Source organism: Rhamphochromis longiceps, linkage group LG17 (assembly GCF_057381845.1).
Source record: "Rhamphochromis longiceps isolate RC_006_pf linkage group LG17, R_longiceps_female_GT1.1, whole genome shotgun sequence".
NCBI lineage: Eukaryota > Metazoa > Chordata > Actinopteri > Cichliformes > Cichlidae > Rhamphochromis > Rhamphochromis longiceps.
The window spans coordinates 2,675,422-2,693,378 of NC_140573.1; the positions used below are offsets into that span (position 1 = coordinate 2,675,422).

The 17,957-nt window shown below is 43.1% G+C and overlaps 1 protein-coding gene across 3 annotated transcripts in view; it reads left to right on the forward strand.

The window, feature by feature from the left end:
* The window catches only part of scube1 (signal peptide, CUB domain, EGF-like 1), a 124,515-nt gene that overhangs the window by 77,654 nt on the left and 28,904 nt on the right, over nucleotides 1-17,957 (forward strand). For 2 of the 3 annotated variants that reach the window (XM_085386343.1, XM_085386345.1), the window contains 2 exons: nucleotides 2,813-2,902; nucleotides 8,630-8,746. In XM_085386343.1, the coding sequence (XP_085242469.1) occupies nucleotides 2,813-2,902; nucleotides 8,630-8,746 (207 nt within the window). The remainder of the gene's footprint in view (nucleotides 1-2,812; nucleotides 2,903-8,629; nucleotides 8,747-17,957) is intronic. The other variant, XM_085386344.1, reaches the window with a different exon arrangement.

The window sequence follows — 17,957 nt, forward strand, 5'->3', positions numbered from 1 at the left end:
CTCCAGAAAAGGTCAAAGTATGTTTCCAGACAGAAATCCTTGGATTATTAGCAATCGAGTTCAGAGCTTCGGATGAGACTGTGTGACTGTGGCTCACAGGTGGTTTTTAACTGCCAGCTGAACCTCGGTGAACACAACACGTATACATCAAGGAGAGGTTAAAACCTAAAGTGTGATTTCATATTTAATGTTACAGATGAGCTGATGAGTCTGTGGTCAGTCGTGTCTGTGAACACTGGTGAACACATAATTATCTGATGACATTTTGATGGCTGTGTTTGAACACTGGACACACCTGCCTCGCTGTCTCTCAGCCTTAACACTGGAGCAGGTTGCTGTGCTGCTCTTCAGCAGCGCCGGGTTTTGATTGCCACTAACCCTTTTTCCTTCCAGCTGCTCTGAAGAACTGGAACACTCGATGAAGAAAAGGCTGTGAAGAGGAAGCAAAATGAGAGCGGGAACACTTCTCTCCCTCTTTTCCCAGTGTCTTGTGTGTTTTCTCTCTCTGTCTGTCTCTCTCTTCATTTTTTGATCAAAGCAAGGACCCCCTCTGTCTGAGTGTCCCAACTGCTTTATGGGCCTACCTTTAACCCCCACCCCCTTTGACCCTTTCTATATAGCGCTACTCCTCTGTTCCTTCTTCCTCCTCCCTCCTCCTGCTTTCTGGTGATAGTACCTGATTGCCTGTCTTGTCTGAGCAACCATGTTCAAACCGAATCAGGTGGATATGGGGATTAATCCTCAGTGCACGAGAGGAAAGAGTGACTATGGGTTGGGGGACCTTTTGTTAGACTCTGTGGTTAAAAATGGAAATCTCAATTGCAGCCTGATCTTAGAGAAAGCTCCCATAAAAGCAAAGCTAACCTCCTCCTCCAGCTCTCTCACTACCTCCTCACCCTCCATCTCACAGACTGGTTAAAAACCAAAGTCGCTGCAACTCCATCCACTTGTACCTGTTCTTGCTCCATACATGTTAACCGAGGAAAAGGGACTTGGAGGGTTCACCCATCCTCACTTTATTACCTGCCATTCCTGCTGCATGCGTCACTCACATGCCACATCGACCGTTTGTCTTTCATTAATCTGTCTGGCTGTTTGTTTGCTTGCTCAGCTGCATAGGAGAGCCTGTAATTCACTTTTGTTCTTTTTCCTTTCAATTTTCTTTCTTTTTTAATTGAAGGACTTTTCTTTTGCTGCTGCTGCTGTTGTTTGTAGCAACACTGGTCCTTCTGTTTCGTCCCCAGTGCATTGGTTTTACCATCTCCTCCTCGCTGTAGTAGTAGAGTGGTTCAATTCTTCCCACTCCTCATTCTCTGTAGGTCTGGCTCTCTAAAGCAACTCCCCTCTCTATGGGACTTCGACCACCACTTAGTCCCATAGACTCTTTAGGGATGAGTGGCTGGGACCTCTCTCCCTCAACCCCTTCTAAACCTGTCTGACACATCCACATCCACTATGTCTCCCACTCTGACAGATTATTTCACACAAGAGATGGTATGCAGCAGCTCTTGCTTCGGCACTCACACACATTCAAATAACTACATTTTATCCACTAGCTCAGCACCAGAAAAGCCTGCATTCATCCCTGAGTGTGCTTCAGAGAGCCCTCCACTTTGTCCATCATGTGCCTGAGAGGAGAGGGAGAAAATGGTCGCAGGCTGAGGCAGACGTTAATTGCCCCCTTATCTATGCCCCTTTCCCCCATCCACACCTCATGAGACCGAGCATGTACATCCAAGGCCTGTCCTTTTTGAAGCGAGTGGCATGCATTCACAGAGCTGCTCATTCAGGCCTTAATGGCTCAAGCCCAATAAAAGACCACCTCCCTCTCCTGCTCATCGCCAAACCTACCATCCCCAATGCAGCACATGCATGCCTCTTTAACAGCCATCCGACTGCCTTCTTCCACCCCCACCCCACCTCCGCTGCCCAGCCTTTGGGAATGTGGTTTTTCCAGCGTTGACTGTTAAAGCCAGTTGTGACATGTGCCATAGACAAACAGGCAACCAGCGCTGCCCCCAGACTACCTCCTCCTGTTTTTTGTTTCTCTGCATGCTCTCCTTACACCCCCTTCAATCCCCATCCCTTCAGACCTCCTTCCTTCATATAGCTCTCCCACTGTGGGGCATGATGGGACTGATGTTTTTCTTCTTTCTCTGCTCTTCTGTGTTTTTCATTCCCTCTCAATCATCTCATCTTTGCTCAGTTCTTCAGGCAACTCCTTCCACCCTGTGACCTCTTGTGCATCACTCTTTCTGCTCTTTCTTGTCATCCCTCTCGTCTCTGTGCCCACGTTTAAGGCAGCTCGTCTCGAACATGTTCCACGAGTGACTTCCCCTCCCTCTCTTTCTCGTGTCCCTCCATCCTAATGTGAGGAAATCATTGCTGACAAAGCATGGCTGGTCTAAGACAGAAGCTCCATCAAAGAAATAAACCCCGATCCCACTGTTCATCCCAACCCCATCCCACCCCTAAAACCCCACACCGCTATCATTAAACAAATCTACTCATATGTGGGCCCTGAAGCTCCTTCCCTTCCCTACCTATTGTCTACCTACCGCTTCATTTTGAAAGCTCCACACTGATACTGATCATTTTCATTTCATTTTGTTTTGTTCTTTTAATTTGCTCTGGGGGTTCATCATTTGTTTGGGGATTAACACTCTAACAGGGATTTTGGCGCCTCTTCATCGCTTCTTGCTTCTTGGCTTTGGTTTTTTGCTCAAACGCCAAGAGGGGCTGAAGGTCTGGTCATTTGGGCTTCTCATTAACCTGCTGCTCACTGTTTGTCCCCTTGTTACTTGTGTTTTAGAGAAAGATGAGGCTGCAATTGAGAGCTCTGAGTTCAATGCCACGTCAGTAGCTGATGTGGACAAGCGGGTGAAACGGCGGCTACTTATGGGTAACTCTTTTCTTCCTCTTTCTATGTGTTGCTATGGCGCTTGTGCTTGTATTCCCGACTCTACTCCTATCCGCGCCCTTCTCCTTCTCCTCTCTAACTAAATTTTATCAAGAGAAAATTGGAAACCCTTCGGGGCTCACTGCATCTACCCCCACAGTCACAGTTTGCTTTATTTTTTTTCTCATATCTGATGAGATTTAAAAACACGGGTAAAACAAGTCTCACTGAATAACTCTACTTTTCAAACCTCTGGAGGCCTCGAAGGTTTTCTCAGTGACTAACATTTACTTTCCCAGTTATACTCCAAATGTTTTGTTTTCCACTTCCTGTATTTCTGATTACTGATGCTCCAAAACAAAAGGCTTTATAGAAAAATAAAGGTCATAGACCCAACTTTCCCCATGTTGACACAAGTGTAGCATAAAAGGTTCCAGCTGTACTTAGCAGAACGTTCTCATAACCGTAGCCATCGAAGAGGTAAGAGGCTGTGAAACTGTAGCAGCCAGATCCCTGGTTCACATTGATGGTTCAGTGATGGTTTGTACCACTTTGAGGATGTATCCATCTATTCCGCCTTTAAATTTATTGCAGATCAGCGTCTGTGCTATTGGTGAAAATTTTGGAGCCACTAATCTTAATCCCAATTGTAATTAATTCCAAAAACACCAAGGGTGGGCTAAAAACATCAAACTACGATTGAGTTAATGAAGGTTTGGAGCCTACCATCAAGCGTGGTTACTTTAACACCTTTAAAATGACTTTGTAGCACCTCAATCAATCAGACTTTCACCAAATCAAATGGGTGGATCAGTCAAGATGTGCCTTTTCTGAAGCAACACATTGCTACTCTAATTCAATGCCTGGGGTCTTTTTGTTTCTCAGACAGGAGTCGAGCAACTTAAAGTCCTGCTGTTACCAAATGTCCTGTATACTCTGTGGTCCATTAAAACATGTTTCAAACTTACACGAGTTTTCTTTAAGCAGGTTCTGGCCACTGTGGCTTGAAGCAAGGATGGAAAATTGGGTTTCGCAGGCTTCCTCATTCCTCTTTAGCTTTTCTTCCATTTTCTCTCCGCTCCCATTCATCTTTTTACCAAATATTTGATTTGCTCACATTCTAAACCTTGCTTCATCTCTTGTCATATCAGCAAGCCTCCTCTTCTGATTTTGCCCCAAAAGTAGTGTTACAGGTTTGCTGAAAGTCTGTCATGTATGCCACGCTGGAATGGCACAAACCTCCACAGAGAAACACGATTCTGTAACAAGCAGCGCCTCTAATTCATTCATGTCATGTGTAATAAAGATCTACTCTTTCCTTTTTTGATGCCTAGCTGGTTGTCAACAAGATCTTTCCATTTTAGCTTTTAACCATTAACCATATCGGCTGGACCAATAATAACCATGCAGCAGACTCCCATAAGAGCTGAAATAAGTCGTGTTGGACAGCTCCATGTCCAAAGTCTCTATTGAGACTAGATTTACAGCAAACAGCAGGTGACACATGTGTTACCCAAACCAAACTAAATACTAAGAACCCATCTGACGTGACAAGTCAATTCCTGATAATAACTGCTGTTGAATTAAAATTTGACTGACACTGATAAATGCTGATTTGTGCGCTAACATATCATAGAGAGATATTAGCCTGGTCCTAAACATGACCCTAATTCTGTAAAACATTAATACCTCACATGCTTCCTTCAGATCTGTGAGCATAAATATGTATATGTGCTTCCTTAGAGCACAGAGACCTCACCACTGCTGCACTGAAACTGTCTGAGAGCATCAGTATGTTAGATTTGACACTACTATCATTTTTCTCTCTGCTTCTGAGAGAAATGGTGCTGCAGTGTCCACCCTCGTTGTTGCAGATGACACAGTGTTTAAGACTGATCGAGCTGCAGCCGAGGCTCTAATGAAAATGTGCTGCTAAAACGAGCCATAAGGAGAGGGAGAGGGGAAATAGGGAGGAAAGAGACTAGGCTTAAATCATTCTGTGACAGCTCATGGTGTTAATATTGTATGAGCAGCTAAAAGTGGATCAGGTACAGGAGAGAGCAAAATGTAAAAATAAATAAATAAATGGTGCTACAAGGGAAATCATCACAGTTGATCGTGTGTCATGTGTGTTTATGTGTGTGTTTATCAGTGTTGGGAAGGTTACTTTTAAAATGTATCCCAGTACAGATTACAGATTACATGCCCCAAAATGTATTTTGGAACGTATTCTGTTACGTTACTCAATGAGAGTAACTGTAACGGAATACAGTTACTCATATTTAGTATTTTAAATATGTAACGGCGGCACATGTATTCCGTTACTCCCCAACACTGGTGTTTCTATACATAGCTCAGTAACATGGCCACCGCAGGATCGACAGTGGATCTTGTCGAGTGCTGAGAGGTCATGCCACTGTTCCCTTTTTACAGCAGTGCAGCAGGTCCTAATCCTTTCTGCTTTAGCATGCACAGTTTTATGCTCCCCAGCTTAAATAAATAGGAGATGTGTCCTCCTCTCATGGAAAGAGTTGGCAACAGCAGTCAGTGTTAATATGTAAGGAGTGTAACAGATATGTATGTACAACTGTTTTACCTTTTATTCCTCTTCTCCTGTGTGGCCTGTTGTAATCCTGACAGCTGAAGCTGGACTCTTCTTCAGTCTGTATCATCTTCCAGCCTCCTCTCAACAATAGCAGTTTTAAAAATGGCCACATCAACAAGTATAAGCATATATATGTTTATGGTCAAATATTAAAATTATGTAAAATATAAATATACTACAAAATAGCTCTACTGGGCTGAGCTAGGCTTTACATGGGGTATTATCATCCCCACACCAGGTGACGTGGACGCCAACGTTTGTGAATGCTACAACTTGAGAACAAGGTGACGTAAGATTTTGTAGTTGATACCTTAGGTGCGTCTGTTAGGAGGCTGAGGGGTAGCACTGGCAGTTGCCAGTATTTTTTAATAAATGGAGCTGGGGGATGATCACTATGTGAGGCTGTCAGGGACTTGGGCGTGTTTTTGAGGGATTAGCTCACATTCCAGCAACAAACAGTGCTCTAAGAAACATAACAAGCCTTTAAAATGTGCACAAATACACAAGACACAAGGAAAAAGATGTGACCCCTGTTAACCACACTGGCAAAAGCAGTTCTGAATGCTTAGCAATGAGGAGAACATTTTTAACTTTACTCGGAGCAGCCATACTAAATGGCGTGTTTTAGGCTACTGACACATTAACAGACGTGTCACTTGCAGAATTCTAAATTTACATTTTTTAAAAGAATTCTGACCAGAGGCATCGCTTAAGTTTGAATGTTTGAAGGAAACCTCTATAATTTGTATATATCACTTTCTTGGGGTTTTTAGAGTCCATATCTGATGTATGGACGTGATACTGAATAATCAAAGGGAGCAGCTGTGCACATCGCAGGGTCTTCTTGTAATTGACTAAGTAAATGAATATAACCTGAATAATGAATATTAACTTCATCAACTGTAATGCTTGGTACACTGCTTGTGCACACAAGCAACCAGCAATCAGGAAGACGCTGCAGTGGATGAAAGCAAAATTTCAATTAGTGTTAATGTGTGCACTTTAGAGCTGTGAACTGACAGATTTTGTTACTTTTTAACAAGGTCAGACATGAGAAAGTGAATGAGGTTATTTTTGCAGGGCGATCTTTGAGCATCATTGAAATCACCACATGACGACCTGTTTTAATCAAGGCAGCCGTCTACGCTGAACTGCTCACATTTAATTTATGTAACGTACTCACCGCAGAGCCCACAGCTGAAATATAATCTTCAGGTCTACTTTTCTGCATGCTGAACACAAGACTACAGCGAGTATTTGTTTGGTAGCAAGCACTGTCATAAACTTTCAGCAAGCACCAGTGAAAGCCTGTCTCTCTTTTCTTTGCATCCACCCTCCATCGTAGAAAATAAAAATAAAATACAAAGAACGGATTATTGCTACAAGTCCCACCACTCACTCTCAAATAAACCTGAAAGAAGTATTTGGAGTTATAGGCTTGGAGAGGAAAGTATGAGGGGCTTGTGCCGGATGTCAGGCAGGCCCAGCATTTCATCAATACTCCCGAGCTCAGCCTGGCCCTGGGGCTGGGCTGGGCGTGGCGATAGAGAGGCTCACCCTCAGCTAATGACAGGGCCCACTGTACTCGGTATAGATCACCCTGACCCATAAACAACATCTCCACACACTGACAGGCACATACACTTTTACTGTACACACCTATGCAGACACACTGACCTCAATGCAATAGACATTTGTGAGACACACACTTGACAGAGGCCTGAGTCCGGGACAGGGCTCTGCTGTGTCTTGCCTGGATGTCGAGGTATCTCTCCTTCCAGTCTTTGCAACTACAAAACTGCCAGCTGTCATTCTGAAATGCTTCATTTGAGCCAGACATTTACATTTGAAATCATTTTGCATTCTTGCTTGGAAACTTTTCCAGCAAGAGAAATGGGCATTAAAAGGATGATGAATGCAGAGTGACAAACACATACGGACCAGAAAGCACAGATTATGGGATGGTGGCGTGAGACTGATGTTGTTTGGTGCTGCATGAGGGAAAACAAACAAATGTACAAATACCTTCCTGTTTCCTGATAGCAAACATCAGCCATCTTGGCTCAGATGTGTTTGTGACTCTGCATTCTGAAAGGGCATTATGCTAATGCACTGACCTTTAGATGTGGATGTGTTTGCCTGACTGAATAGGCCTTTCCTACTTTGCTCTTTACTTCACTCGGGCACACAATCTCCTAGCATTTTAATTAAAGGAAAAGCTGCCAAGAGAAAGGAGGTGGGGGGCGTCCCTGCCAACGCTATTTAAGGTCCAGAGTGTCATCTTCTTAGGAATTAAATAAATTCGATTGGATGTTTCTGAGGTGTGTTTGTTTCCTTAAATTTGTTATTATACTATATTCTAGTATTCCTTACAGAAATACTTTGGTACGATTTTCTCTGGATCTCAGTCACCTCCACCAGAAGCAGAACAGATACAAAGCCAATCTTCCTTATTAGGTGTAGTTTTAATCAGTTCCTCTGGATGTCAAATTTCAGCCTCTTCAGCACTTCTGCAGGCCCATTGAGCAGGTTTGTGTTGAGCTTTGCTAAAGCAACAGCAGCTGGGCAGGTAAGCCAGAGTTACCATGGACTTGTGTTTGTTTAGGATCAGCTCAGGGAATACTTATCTCCACCAGATACAAGAACATTTTTCTCTAGGAAAATATACACTTGAGCTCTGATGAATGTCTTCTAGACTTACAGCACTCAATCCACTAACTTTATTTTTCATCTACTGACCCTTGTGTTTTCTTGTCACTTTTGGAAACAGGACCGATCTCAGAGTTCTTCACACTCCTCAGTGGAATTTGTCTTGTTGTATTGATACATTGTTTATAATAAATCTTGACGTGTGTATACTACCAAGTGTTGTAAATGAATATATAAAACTCTTCCATTCATAAAAACTGCAGTTGTCATAGGATTCATCCGTGTGTTGACAAAGCTACATGAGACGAGAATACAGTTCACTGTGCTGTCATTTCATACTGTATTCTTCTACCGCATGAAGCTTTGTCTCAACCTGTGTCAGGTGTCAGAAATAGCTTTTTCATCTTTTCAAAGGTAGGGCTCACATGGTAATAAGCCCTCTTTCCTTTCTCCCATCTCTGCCCTGCCGTCTGCAGAGACCTGTGCCGTCAACAACGGCGGCTGTGACAGGACGTGTAAAGACACAGCTACGGGGGTGCGTTGCAGCTGCCCTGTGGGATTCACCCTCCAGCCTGATGGAAAAACATGCAAAGGTCAGTAAAGAGAAGATAGTGTGTGAATATACATGTGTGTGACTTATGTGAGTGGAAAGGGTTAGTTTCACACGGTTCACACGACTGCTTTCTGAGTGATCCACAGCCAAACTCTGGCCTCACCATCCGCTTCACTTCGATCTGCACAAAGCTTCGTTCGTGGTCATTTGCTCTGCTGCTGCTTGTTGTTGGTTTTGCAGTTGAGCATTTCTCCCCTTCTGGGAGCCGAGCTATGACGTCAATGACGGTGGTCCGAGGAGAAGATGCTGCAGCGTGGGCCTTAACAATCCAAACACATTATTATAGCCTTTTGACTTTCCTCTAAACAAACAACCTCGTGGAGTAAGGCAGACCTGTGGGTCTGTGGCTGGGTTGGAGCCCAGTCCCACACAAGTCTTTATTTTTGTCAGGGCTGGACAAAGAAGCAACAAAAGGGCTTCAAGGTTTTCTGTTTTTGAACTTTTCAAATGCATAAAGAGGTTATAAAGAGCAGAATAGCGGTCCCAAACAATCTGAGAATGTGTCATCAGCTCTCATTTTAAAGACTGCATTCATACGTCCAGCAGTGCAGAGCAGGCCACTTCTGTTTGTTTGTCTTCAGTTGGTGGAAGAACCCCAGAGGGTAGGGGCTTCTGTCTGCTCAGCTCCTCAGGACCTTTCATTCAATTCAATTTTTATAGAGACAAATCACAACAACAGTCGCCTCGAGGCGCCTAATATTGTAAGATACACAATAACAATTGAGAGCTTTTCTTTAGTGAAAGTAAAGCATTCAAACACTATTCTAAGATGAATCACCGAAGTACAGCCAGCTGAAGAAATTTGACTATCAACAAAATTATGTGATGTTTCATTCACACTAGAGTAAAAATGCAACCTTGTGATTAGCAAATAAAAGTGATTTCTCAGTAATTGCACTGAATGTCACTGATATACAGACTGGTGAAGGTTTGCAAAAAACTGCTAATTCATAAAAACACATCTGTTTGGAAAAGCAATTCAAGTGTTTGCCAGCTGGTTCTAAATCAAGGCAAGTTTGACAAGCAGTGTATATCATTTTGTGTTGAATCGCCATCCTGTTACAGTTTGTGGAGGAATTTCTTTCTTATTTTAGATCTGTGAGGGTCTGGCTCGACTGAATTTAAGCGATTAGTGTGAATTTCTGTTTAATGTGAATTAGTGTGGATGCATTCTGTCGTGGCTGTGTGCAGGCAGGAAGAGAGGACCCAAAATGCAGGACTCACAGAGGCAGAAGTAATTCAGAAAACTCAGCTTTATTGCTGGGATAGACTGAACAGAAAAACTAACTAAACTGGGAATACGGAACAAACTAAACAGGTAGACAGGCTGGCAAACAGAACACACAGTGAAAGAGGGTACGACGCGACAACGAGCAGGGGAAGACGCAGACACTAAATACAAGAGGTGAACAGAGCTAAGAGGAAACAGCTGGGAGACACGGCTGACGCTGATTACACTGACGAGACAGGGAGCGCACAGAGCTGAACGCACAGACATAAGGCACAGACCTACAAAGTAAAACAGGAAGTACACGACAGACAGAGCGAGCCAGACGAGACAGAAGTTACCAGACGCAGACTCATGAGCAGACAGAATAACACCATGGACAGACAGAAGGAACACAGAGAAGAGGATAAACACTGGGAAACCAAATAACAAAACCTAACAACAAGAACTCAGGAAGTACTGCCAAAACTAGGAAGCTGAAATACTAGGACAGAACCCAAAACAAACAGTCATACTTCGTAATGAAATCAAAAGTAAAAGTACAAAACCAAAAACACTGGGCCACCGACCCAGGACCGGGACATATTCGGCAATAGGTTTGCAATTTTTTGCAGTTTATCACAGTTAAACTTCATATTATCATGAACAGACCTAGTCCCACATCGCCGAAATATTTCAACAAAGCAGCAAGTAAAGCAAACAATATAATATCACGTCAGCTTCACATGGAATCATCTCCTTCTGTCACAAACCATCTCTGATACTCATCTCTATTCCACCCTGTCCCACCTGTCCTATGCAGTGTCCACTGCTGTTGATTCTCTGTGTTCAAACTCATTGCCACTACTCCTCACTCTTATACTTGATTCTCACATTCTGTCGGCCTCTGTTGACTTTCCTCTTTTCTCCAAAGCACCCCTCCTCCTCTCCAGACTGTAGCCTGTTCCCTACTTTCACTATAGATCAAAATGTCATTTGCAAACATCACAGCTTGTCACAGAGACTCCTGCCTGACCTCGTTTGTCCCGTCCGTCACCATTGCAAACAAAAAGGGACTCAGAGCTGATCCCTCATGTAATCCCACACCCACTCTGAAACCATCTGTCACTCCTACCATACCACCCTCACATGCTTCTCTGCCACTCCTGACTTCCTCGTGCAGGACCACAGTTCCTCTCTTGGCACCCACAGAGACACAGTGCAACTCCTGTGTTTCTCCATCAACACTCTTTCTCAGCTTTTAGTCCTTTACCTTCTCTCACTTCCTCAATTTGATTTTCAAAGTCATCCCACACAATGCCATCCAGTTACATTCTTCTCTGTGTGCACCTTCCTCTAATTTTATATGTTATGCTATGTCGATTCCTCTTCTTAAAGTGTTCAACAGCCATTTCCATCCTTTTTGCAAATTCCACCACCGTTGGCATTTCTCTCCTTTACACCATACCTATCCATATAGGATAGGTATGGTATATTTCCTTCTCCTACATGTCTGTTGGAGTCTGTCCCAAACAAAGCAAACCTCCTTTGCAGACACTCTGCGCCACTTTTCTATAGAGTAGCTCTCGCTTTTAACTAACATCCAACTTGGAGTCATACGCACTGATGCTCATGACAGCACGCCTTCGATTTCCAGATTCAAAACTAATTATGCTGTCTGACAAAGTCTACACCTCCACAACAGTTAAGGATGCCTCTGGGAGTAAAATAGGCCATCTACTCAAAGATCAGTTCCCTCGCTCTTTTTACTGAACTCCAAGTTGCCCCATTTTAATAAATGTTAAGCTTCTGTGGGAGTGTTGAGAGTCACAGTCACATACTCTTCCTTCAGGATTAGTCCCACTCCATTTAGCTTCCTATGGTACTGTAGAACAGTTTGAATCCACCATCCTTGCTTCCCTTGATGGTCCTTACTCTCACCTCTGCTCTTCTGCTTCTCACTGCCTCCAAACACACGTCCTGCCTCTCCCAGTCTTTGGTCTTTGGCTGACAGTAGCACCTTCTCTTTGTGTAATTTCACCTTGCTGACCCATGCCAACTACATATCAGTAAAGATTTGCCTGAAAATAAAAGTTTATTTTGGTGTGTAATAGAAGATGTGAACAGGTTTTCAGTGTGGTACGTTCTGTGAGTGATATCTGATGTGTAGAGAGACATTTACAGTGAACAGCCCACAGGTGATGGACGTGAGATAGATGTCGACGTAGAATCAAGGAATTGGTCATTTTGCACAAGGCAAGATGTCCAGAATCTGGACAGCTGGTCTTATGGAAGTATGGTCCTATAATTTAAAATACTGTGTGCGTGCATGTCTTCCAGATAAAGTGTGTCTGCAAAATGACTGTGGGGCAGTCTGAGAATGTGGCATGTAGGTGTGTGAAATTCTGGAGCCAGAGCTGTCTCAGGCCTGCAAGGCAGACGACGTGTCGGCAAACTTTGAGATGTTTGAACAGTGAGGCCCACGCTGGCCTTTCTCGCTCTCTCTCTCTGACACACACACACACACACTCTCTTCTTCGACCTTGATGTGCACACGCTCACACAGACAGCACCATCCAGCTGCAAATACAGTAAATACATCCATTTACCTGCAAGAGCACTCAACCACAAGGCAAGACGAGTCAGCGTAATTTCAAATGATTAATTAATAATGTTAGCCAGCTTTGACTGGATGCATTGATTTAACATGTTATTGTTATGACACAAGAGCTTATATAAAAGTAGGTCAACTAAGTCAAAAAACAAGAAAATGAATGGAAAAAATTATCAAAAAGCAAACGTGGTGCAAGTGAAATCATTAAAAAGAGAACAATGTAAAAATTAAAATCAACAAATCAACCAGTAAAAAGGATGAAATCCATAATTTATGATTATTAAGATGACAAAAAATTTAATAATGAAAAAACATGATCTGTTATTGTCACCCTGTAGCTTGTAAATTGTTGACTTTAATCATTTCAATATACAATTTCTCGGGTATGAATTTCATAACTAATTTTAAACTAATTAGCTTTACTAATGGGTACCTGAGTTTCATGTTAAATGCTGTTGGAGCATCACTGATCTTTGAGTTTGTAAAGCTGTGTGGTCCCACCCTGTGTTACAGTACAGTACTTAAATCATGTCACAACTTGATTCCAGTGTGGTGGCACTAGATTTTATCATAATACTGAGGTAGTAAGCAAGTGTTTATTTCTCCATTTATATGTCATTACTTGTACTTGGTATGTCATTTATGCTGATATGTTTATCCATCTGCTGCTGTTACACCATGTACAGCTGTCACTGTTGTATGTGGTGTAACCATGTACTGCTAACAGTGCTACTAATAATCGCTGTGTTCATAAATGGTTTACTAAGGAGGAGTAATGCTATATAAATGATATTTACTTGCTAATACCTTACTAAAAGCTTAATAGCGTGACTGATTTATTTCATTATGACAAACTGCACAATAGTACAGCTGGAGGGGGTCAAAGTAGAACCAATGCTCCTTCTTTGCTCAGCCATAAATACTTGAAGATAAAGTCACGTAAAGATGTAAGACCTGCTTTTGTTTTGAGGTACCTGCTGAAACAACTGGTGCTGCATCCTTTTGTTGTTGTTGTTTTTTGAGTCGTTTTAAAGACAGAAATCAGTCAAAGGGAATTATTGCACACGATGTGTACTGAAAATGATTCCAGCGACCCTTTCAGCACCATCATCTGCTGGCAGTTATGTAAAGATCACAGCTGGAAGATCATCTCTTCAGATGTCAAGTTAAGAGCCCAGCATCTTGTGCGAACACTTACACTGTCCCTTTGGGTGATTTGTGATGCTGACAGAACCCAGCATTTATAGTGGAGAAAAAAAAGATTCCCCGCTCTGCTTTTTTGCCTTGAGTTAGAAAGATGGATAGGAGTGCAGTCCAGCTGTCCCACGCCCACATAATTTGGTTGTGGATCAGCCCCCGGGCTTCATAAATCCAGCGCTGAGGGGAACTGAGAAACACAGAGCAGGCAGCTCACATCAGTGTCTATCAGGTCAGAAAACATGTAAGATTGGAGAAATATGGCCACAGTGTGACATCACCCACAGGTCCTTAAATGTGGGCTTACTGTTTGCCTCTTCATTTGAAATGGCTACAGTGAAAAAGTGATCAAAGTCAACAGCCCAAGAAAAACGCGACCGCATCGCCATTAAAGCTGAAAGACGCAATGACCAGTAGGTGGCTGTGGCCATCTTTTACTTACAGTCCATGCTTTTACCCCGTGTCTCATGCAGAGTTTACTGTTTAGTGTTCAAGATCCACTCATGATACTTTACATATGTGTGATAATGGTTCCTGTCTGACGACTGGCTGAAAAACAGTCTCTAGTGTCTAAACTCTTTGGATGTGCGTTCATTTTCTGAACCGTGTGTGACGCCTTATCAGTTCCAATTTTCAACTTACTGGTGTATATTAGCAACAAAATTACACCCTTTTAAGTGTCTTAAGTTAAGAATATTTGCTTCACTTCAGCCAGTCCTGGATGTAAAAGACTGAATATTTTAACATCTTCCGTTAGGTTGTGTTAATATCATTACTCTGTATATGGGCTCTCGACATCATTCAATCTAAAGCGGGGTGACAGCTTCCTGTTACCTTGAAGATGCAACATCCTGCTCCAGGACATATACGCGTATTTATGTGCGTCGTGTGTGTGAAGGTGTATTCCACTCTGGTGGCGCGTGTAATCACAGTAGTGTTAGCAGTGTATTGTAGTGCATAGGGTATAATTGCTTGCATTTAGCAGTTTTCAGAACATAGTAGTTAGTGGCAAGATAAACGCCGTGCTATGAGGTGGTCTCCCGTCTAATGTGCCTCTAAATTGCTTGATCGAGACAGACAGCTCTCCTTCGGCCTGTTTGCATCCAACTTAAATCTAAAGCCAAGGGGATGTGCCCTGTCATGTCTGTCTATCATAATCACTTCAATATAAATATGTAGGGCATGTTTAAAACCCACAAGTCTGATAAACGCTCTTTCATCTGCGCTGAAAGACAAGGCGGTTCAGCCTCTCACGATGACAGACACGCCAACCAGAGGAGCCATTTCATCACAGGCTCTCGTGCCGACAACTGGGTCAGAGAGAAAGACAGAGGGAGAGGTTGTTTTTAACAGCTTCCAGATGTTTGATTAGATGGTGCACACTGGTGGTTATATGTTACTGTAGCACATGTGTGCGCGCTTCTGTTTTTGCAGGTTAATTAACGCAGATTTCGGTTGCATGTACGCTGTTGGACCTCTGCGTGCGGTTATCTGTGTTTCTGTGTGGTCGGCGTACAAATCCCACTACAGTGGCACCGAAGACACGTTCCCACTGGCCTGCATTCCTTCTCTACTTAAAGAGAAGTGAAAACAAACAGACAAACATACATTCACATCAAACCGAGACAAGGACATGATCACAGCCATTCATGGGGAAATTAATAGACCTTTACAGAAGGGGAATCATCTAGATGAACAATTGTGCTCGTCCCTTACTGTGAGTTTGTCTTTCTGCTGATCTTTGTGTTTTGAAGCAGAACTAGTGACTGAAAAACACAAGCATAAAGAAACAACTTGTCAGTTAACACATACCCTGCTTTCAGTCTACTATGATTAGCGATGGTTATGTTTCAATTTTCTGCTTCATAGTTGCACTAGGAAGTTTAATTATGCTACATGTGCTATGAACGTTCTGTAAAAGTCAAGCACTGAACATGAGTCAGTGGCCCAACACCTGCAGGTGATTGTACATTCCTGTTAGCTGTCTCTGGAGTTCACTCAGCCCCTGAAGGACACATGTGTAGTTGGTGCATTGTGGTGTAGTGTCTCGAGGACCAGTTCACACGGTCATAATAACTGGCTGGTATGCAGACACCTGCACAGAGCTTCACACTCGTGATGTGAGGATGAAGCTGTGACACTCTTGTAACAACACCAGTTGCACATGTGACACCTTTTTTATATTTTGGTACAAAAGTGATCTGGTAGTGTGGCGTGAACTTGCTGTGACAGCATTTTTAATCTTGTTTACATTCTTTATAGATGCTCCCGGTCAAGAAAACACGGCGGGCAGGTGGCTACGTTTGACCAAAATCAACATCACAACCTCAGTTACTAACAGCATCTGCCTCCTGAGCCACAGTCTGGATGCGACTCATTCAGTCTTTCAATATGACACATTTGTCCGACAGTTTATATAGAAACATAATTTAGTAACTCCTATGTCACTTTTGACCTCGGGAGAAGTCGCAGGTCAGTGAGATCAAGCCTGAGACACACTGACTCAATCGCAGCCGGCCGTCTCTGTTCCAGCTGAAGCGGGCTGGATCACTGACTCTTTCACTGTTGTGAGAGTTTGGAGCCCTGGCCCACATGCCCTCGTGGAGTGTTTGTTATTAAACAGCACTAGGATCGAACACTAGGATCATTTAATACCTGAACAAATACACGCTGCCTCCCGGCATGATGTCTGTCCCCGTCACCACCAGCACCCCGCAAAGAACACCTACGCTCTTCAAGAAAACTAGATCTCCTTTCCCCCGTGCATAATTATTTGTGGAGGTTCATGTTTCTGCAAATTTATTCCATTTAATTGCTTTTTACTGCAAATATTTGGTAAAACCACACAGCTTATACTCAGGAGGTCTGTGTGCACATTCCTGCAACAAATCTTATATTGGCTTAAGTGACCAGAGCTGTATTCCTGGTCAGTCTGCTTCAACGAAATGGACAGGCAATCATACTGGAGACCCTACCGTTGACCTCTGGAGGCAACAGTCAGAGTTGAGGAGTTAGAGTCCATCATTCCTCCAGTTGGCTAGTATAGTCCACAGCACTGATCACTTGGGCCAGTTGCTAGGTCTTAATCAGGCTCTGCAGCATCATCAGGGTCTCCACTGGAGTCAGGTTTCTCATTCCAAACACTGGGCTCCTCAAACCCAGCCTGAGGCTCACAGAGAGAAAGAGAAGGGGTCGGGAGGCCTGTTTCCTTTGGCTCAGGTGGATGTCAGCAAGTCTTCTCATTTGTGATTTTTTTCTCTTTTTGTTAAAAGGTTCCAGAATATTTTCTTTAGCAGTGCAGACAGATTTTGCAGGAGTGACTTAGTGAGTGTCATGTCTCTCTCTCTGTGTTTGAAAGTCGAAACGATGCTCTGCTCTAAACTTTTATGACTGTTTCCAGAACCACCGTTTTTCTGCGAGATTCTCCTCTGCTGCTACACGCTGTTAAATTCATTTCTTCCGTGTTAATGCACACTTTTAATTTCTACTGAGAAACACTCCAAATTCAGCATTGCAATAAACATTTTGACACATTTTCTATCCCTAAAGAAGCCGTTCATTGTCTCTGTAATGTTTGATTTTGTGTTTGAGTGGCATCACACTCTCAGAAAATTCATTACCTAGGTTCAGCTGGAAGTGGACTGCTCTCGCCAGCTTTTTATTTACTTTATTGTAGTTGATAAATTTCTCGTAAATCCAAATCCTTAAAGTGACTTTACAAAAGGTCTAAAAAGTACTAAATTTGGCTGTTGAACATAAACATTCATACACAATCGGTTTGAATCGTCTGGTAGACCTACGTGGTGTTCAGAGACGTGGTAAAGGTTGGAACTATTGATTGGAGGCTGGAGTAAGTTATTGATCGTCTAGAGTAAACGTCAGACATGGATCCCGAGAGACAGCCTGTGGGTGTATCTGTGTGTGTTTGTGTGTGTGGTGGTGGTAGTGGGGTTGAAATGTTCAACCACTCCCTTTACAAAGGCAGGACACATCATTGCATGTGCACCCTGTCAGAGAGTCTCAGCTCAGTCCAGCTTGTTTTGCAGTTAGTTCACCTGCATTAACAAACCCACGACCTGCACGATGCTATCAATGTGCTCATTATCCATAAAGGTGTTCTTCTATTGTTTTCTCATGCAAACACAAGCAGAAGTGCTGTGTTGTTAGCTGTGA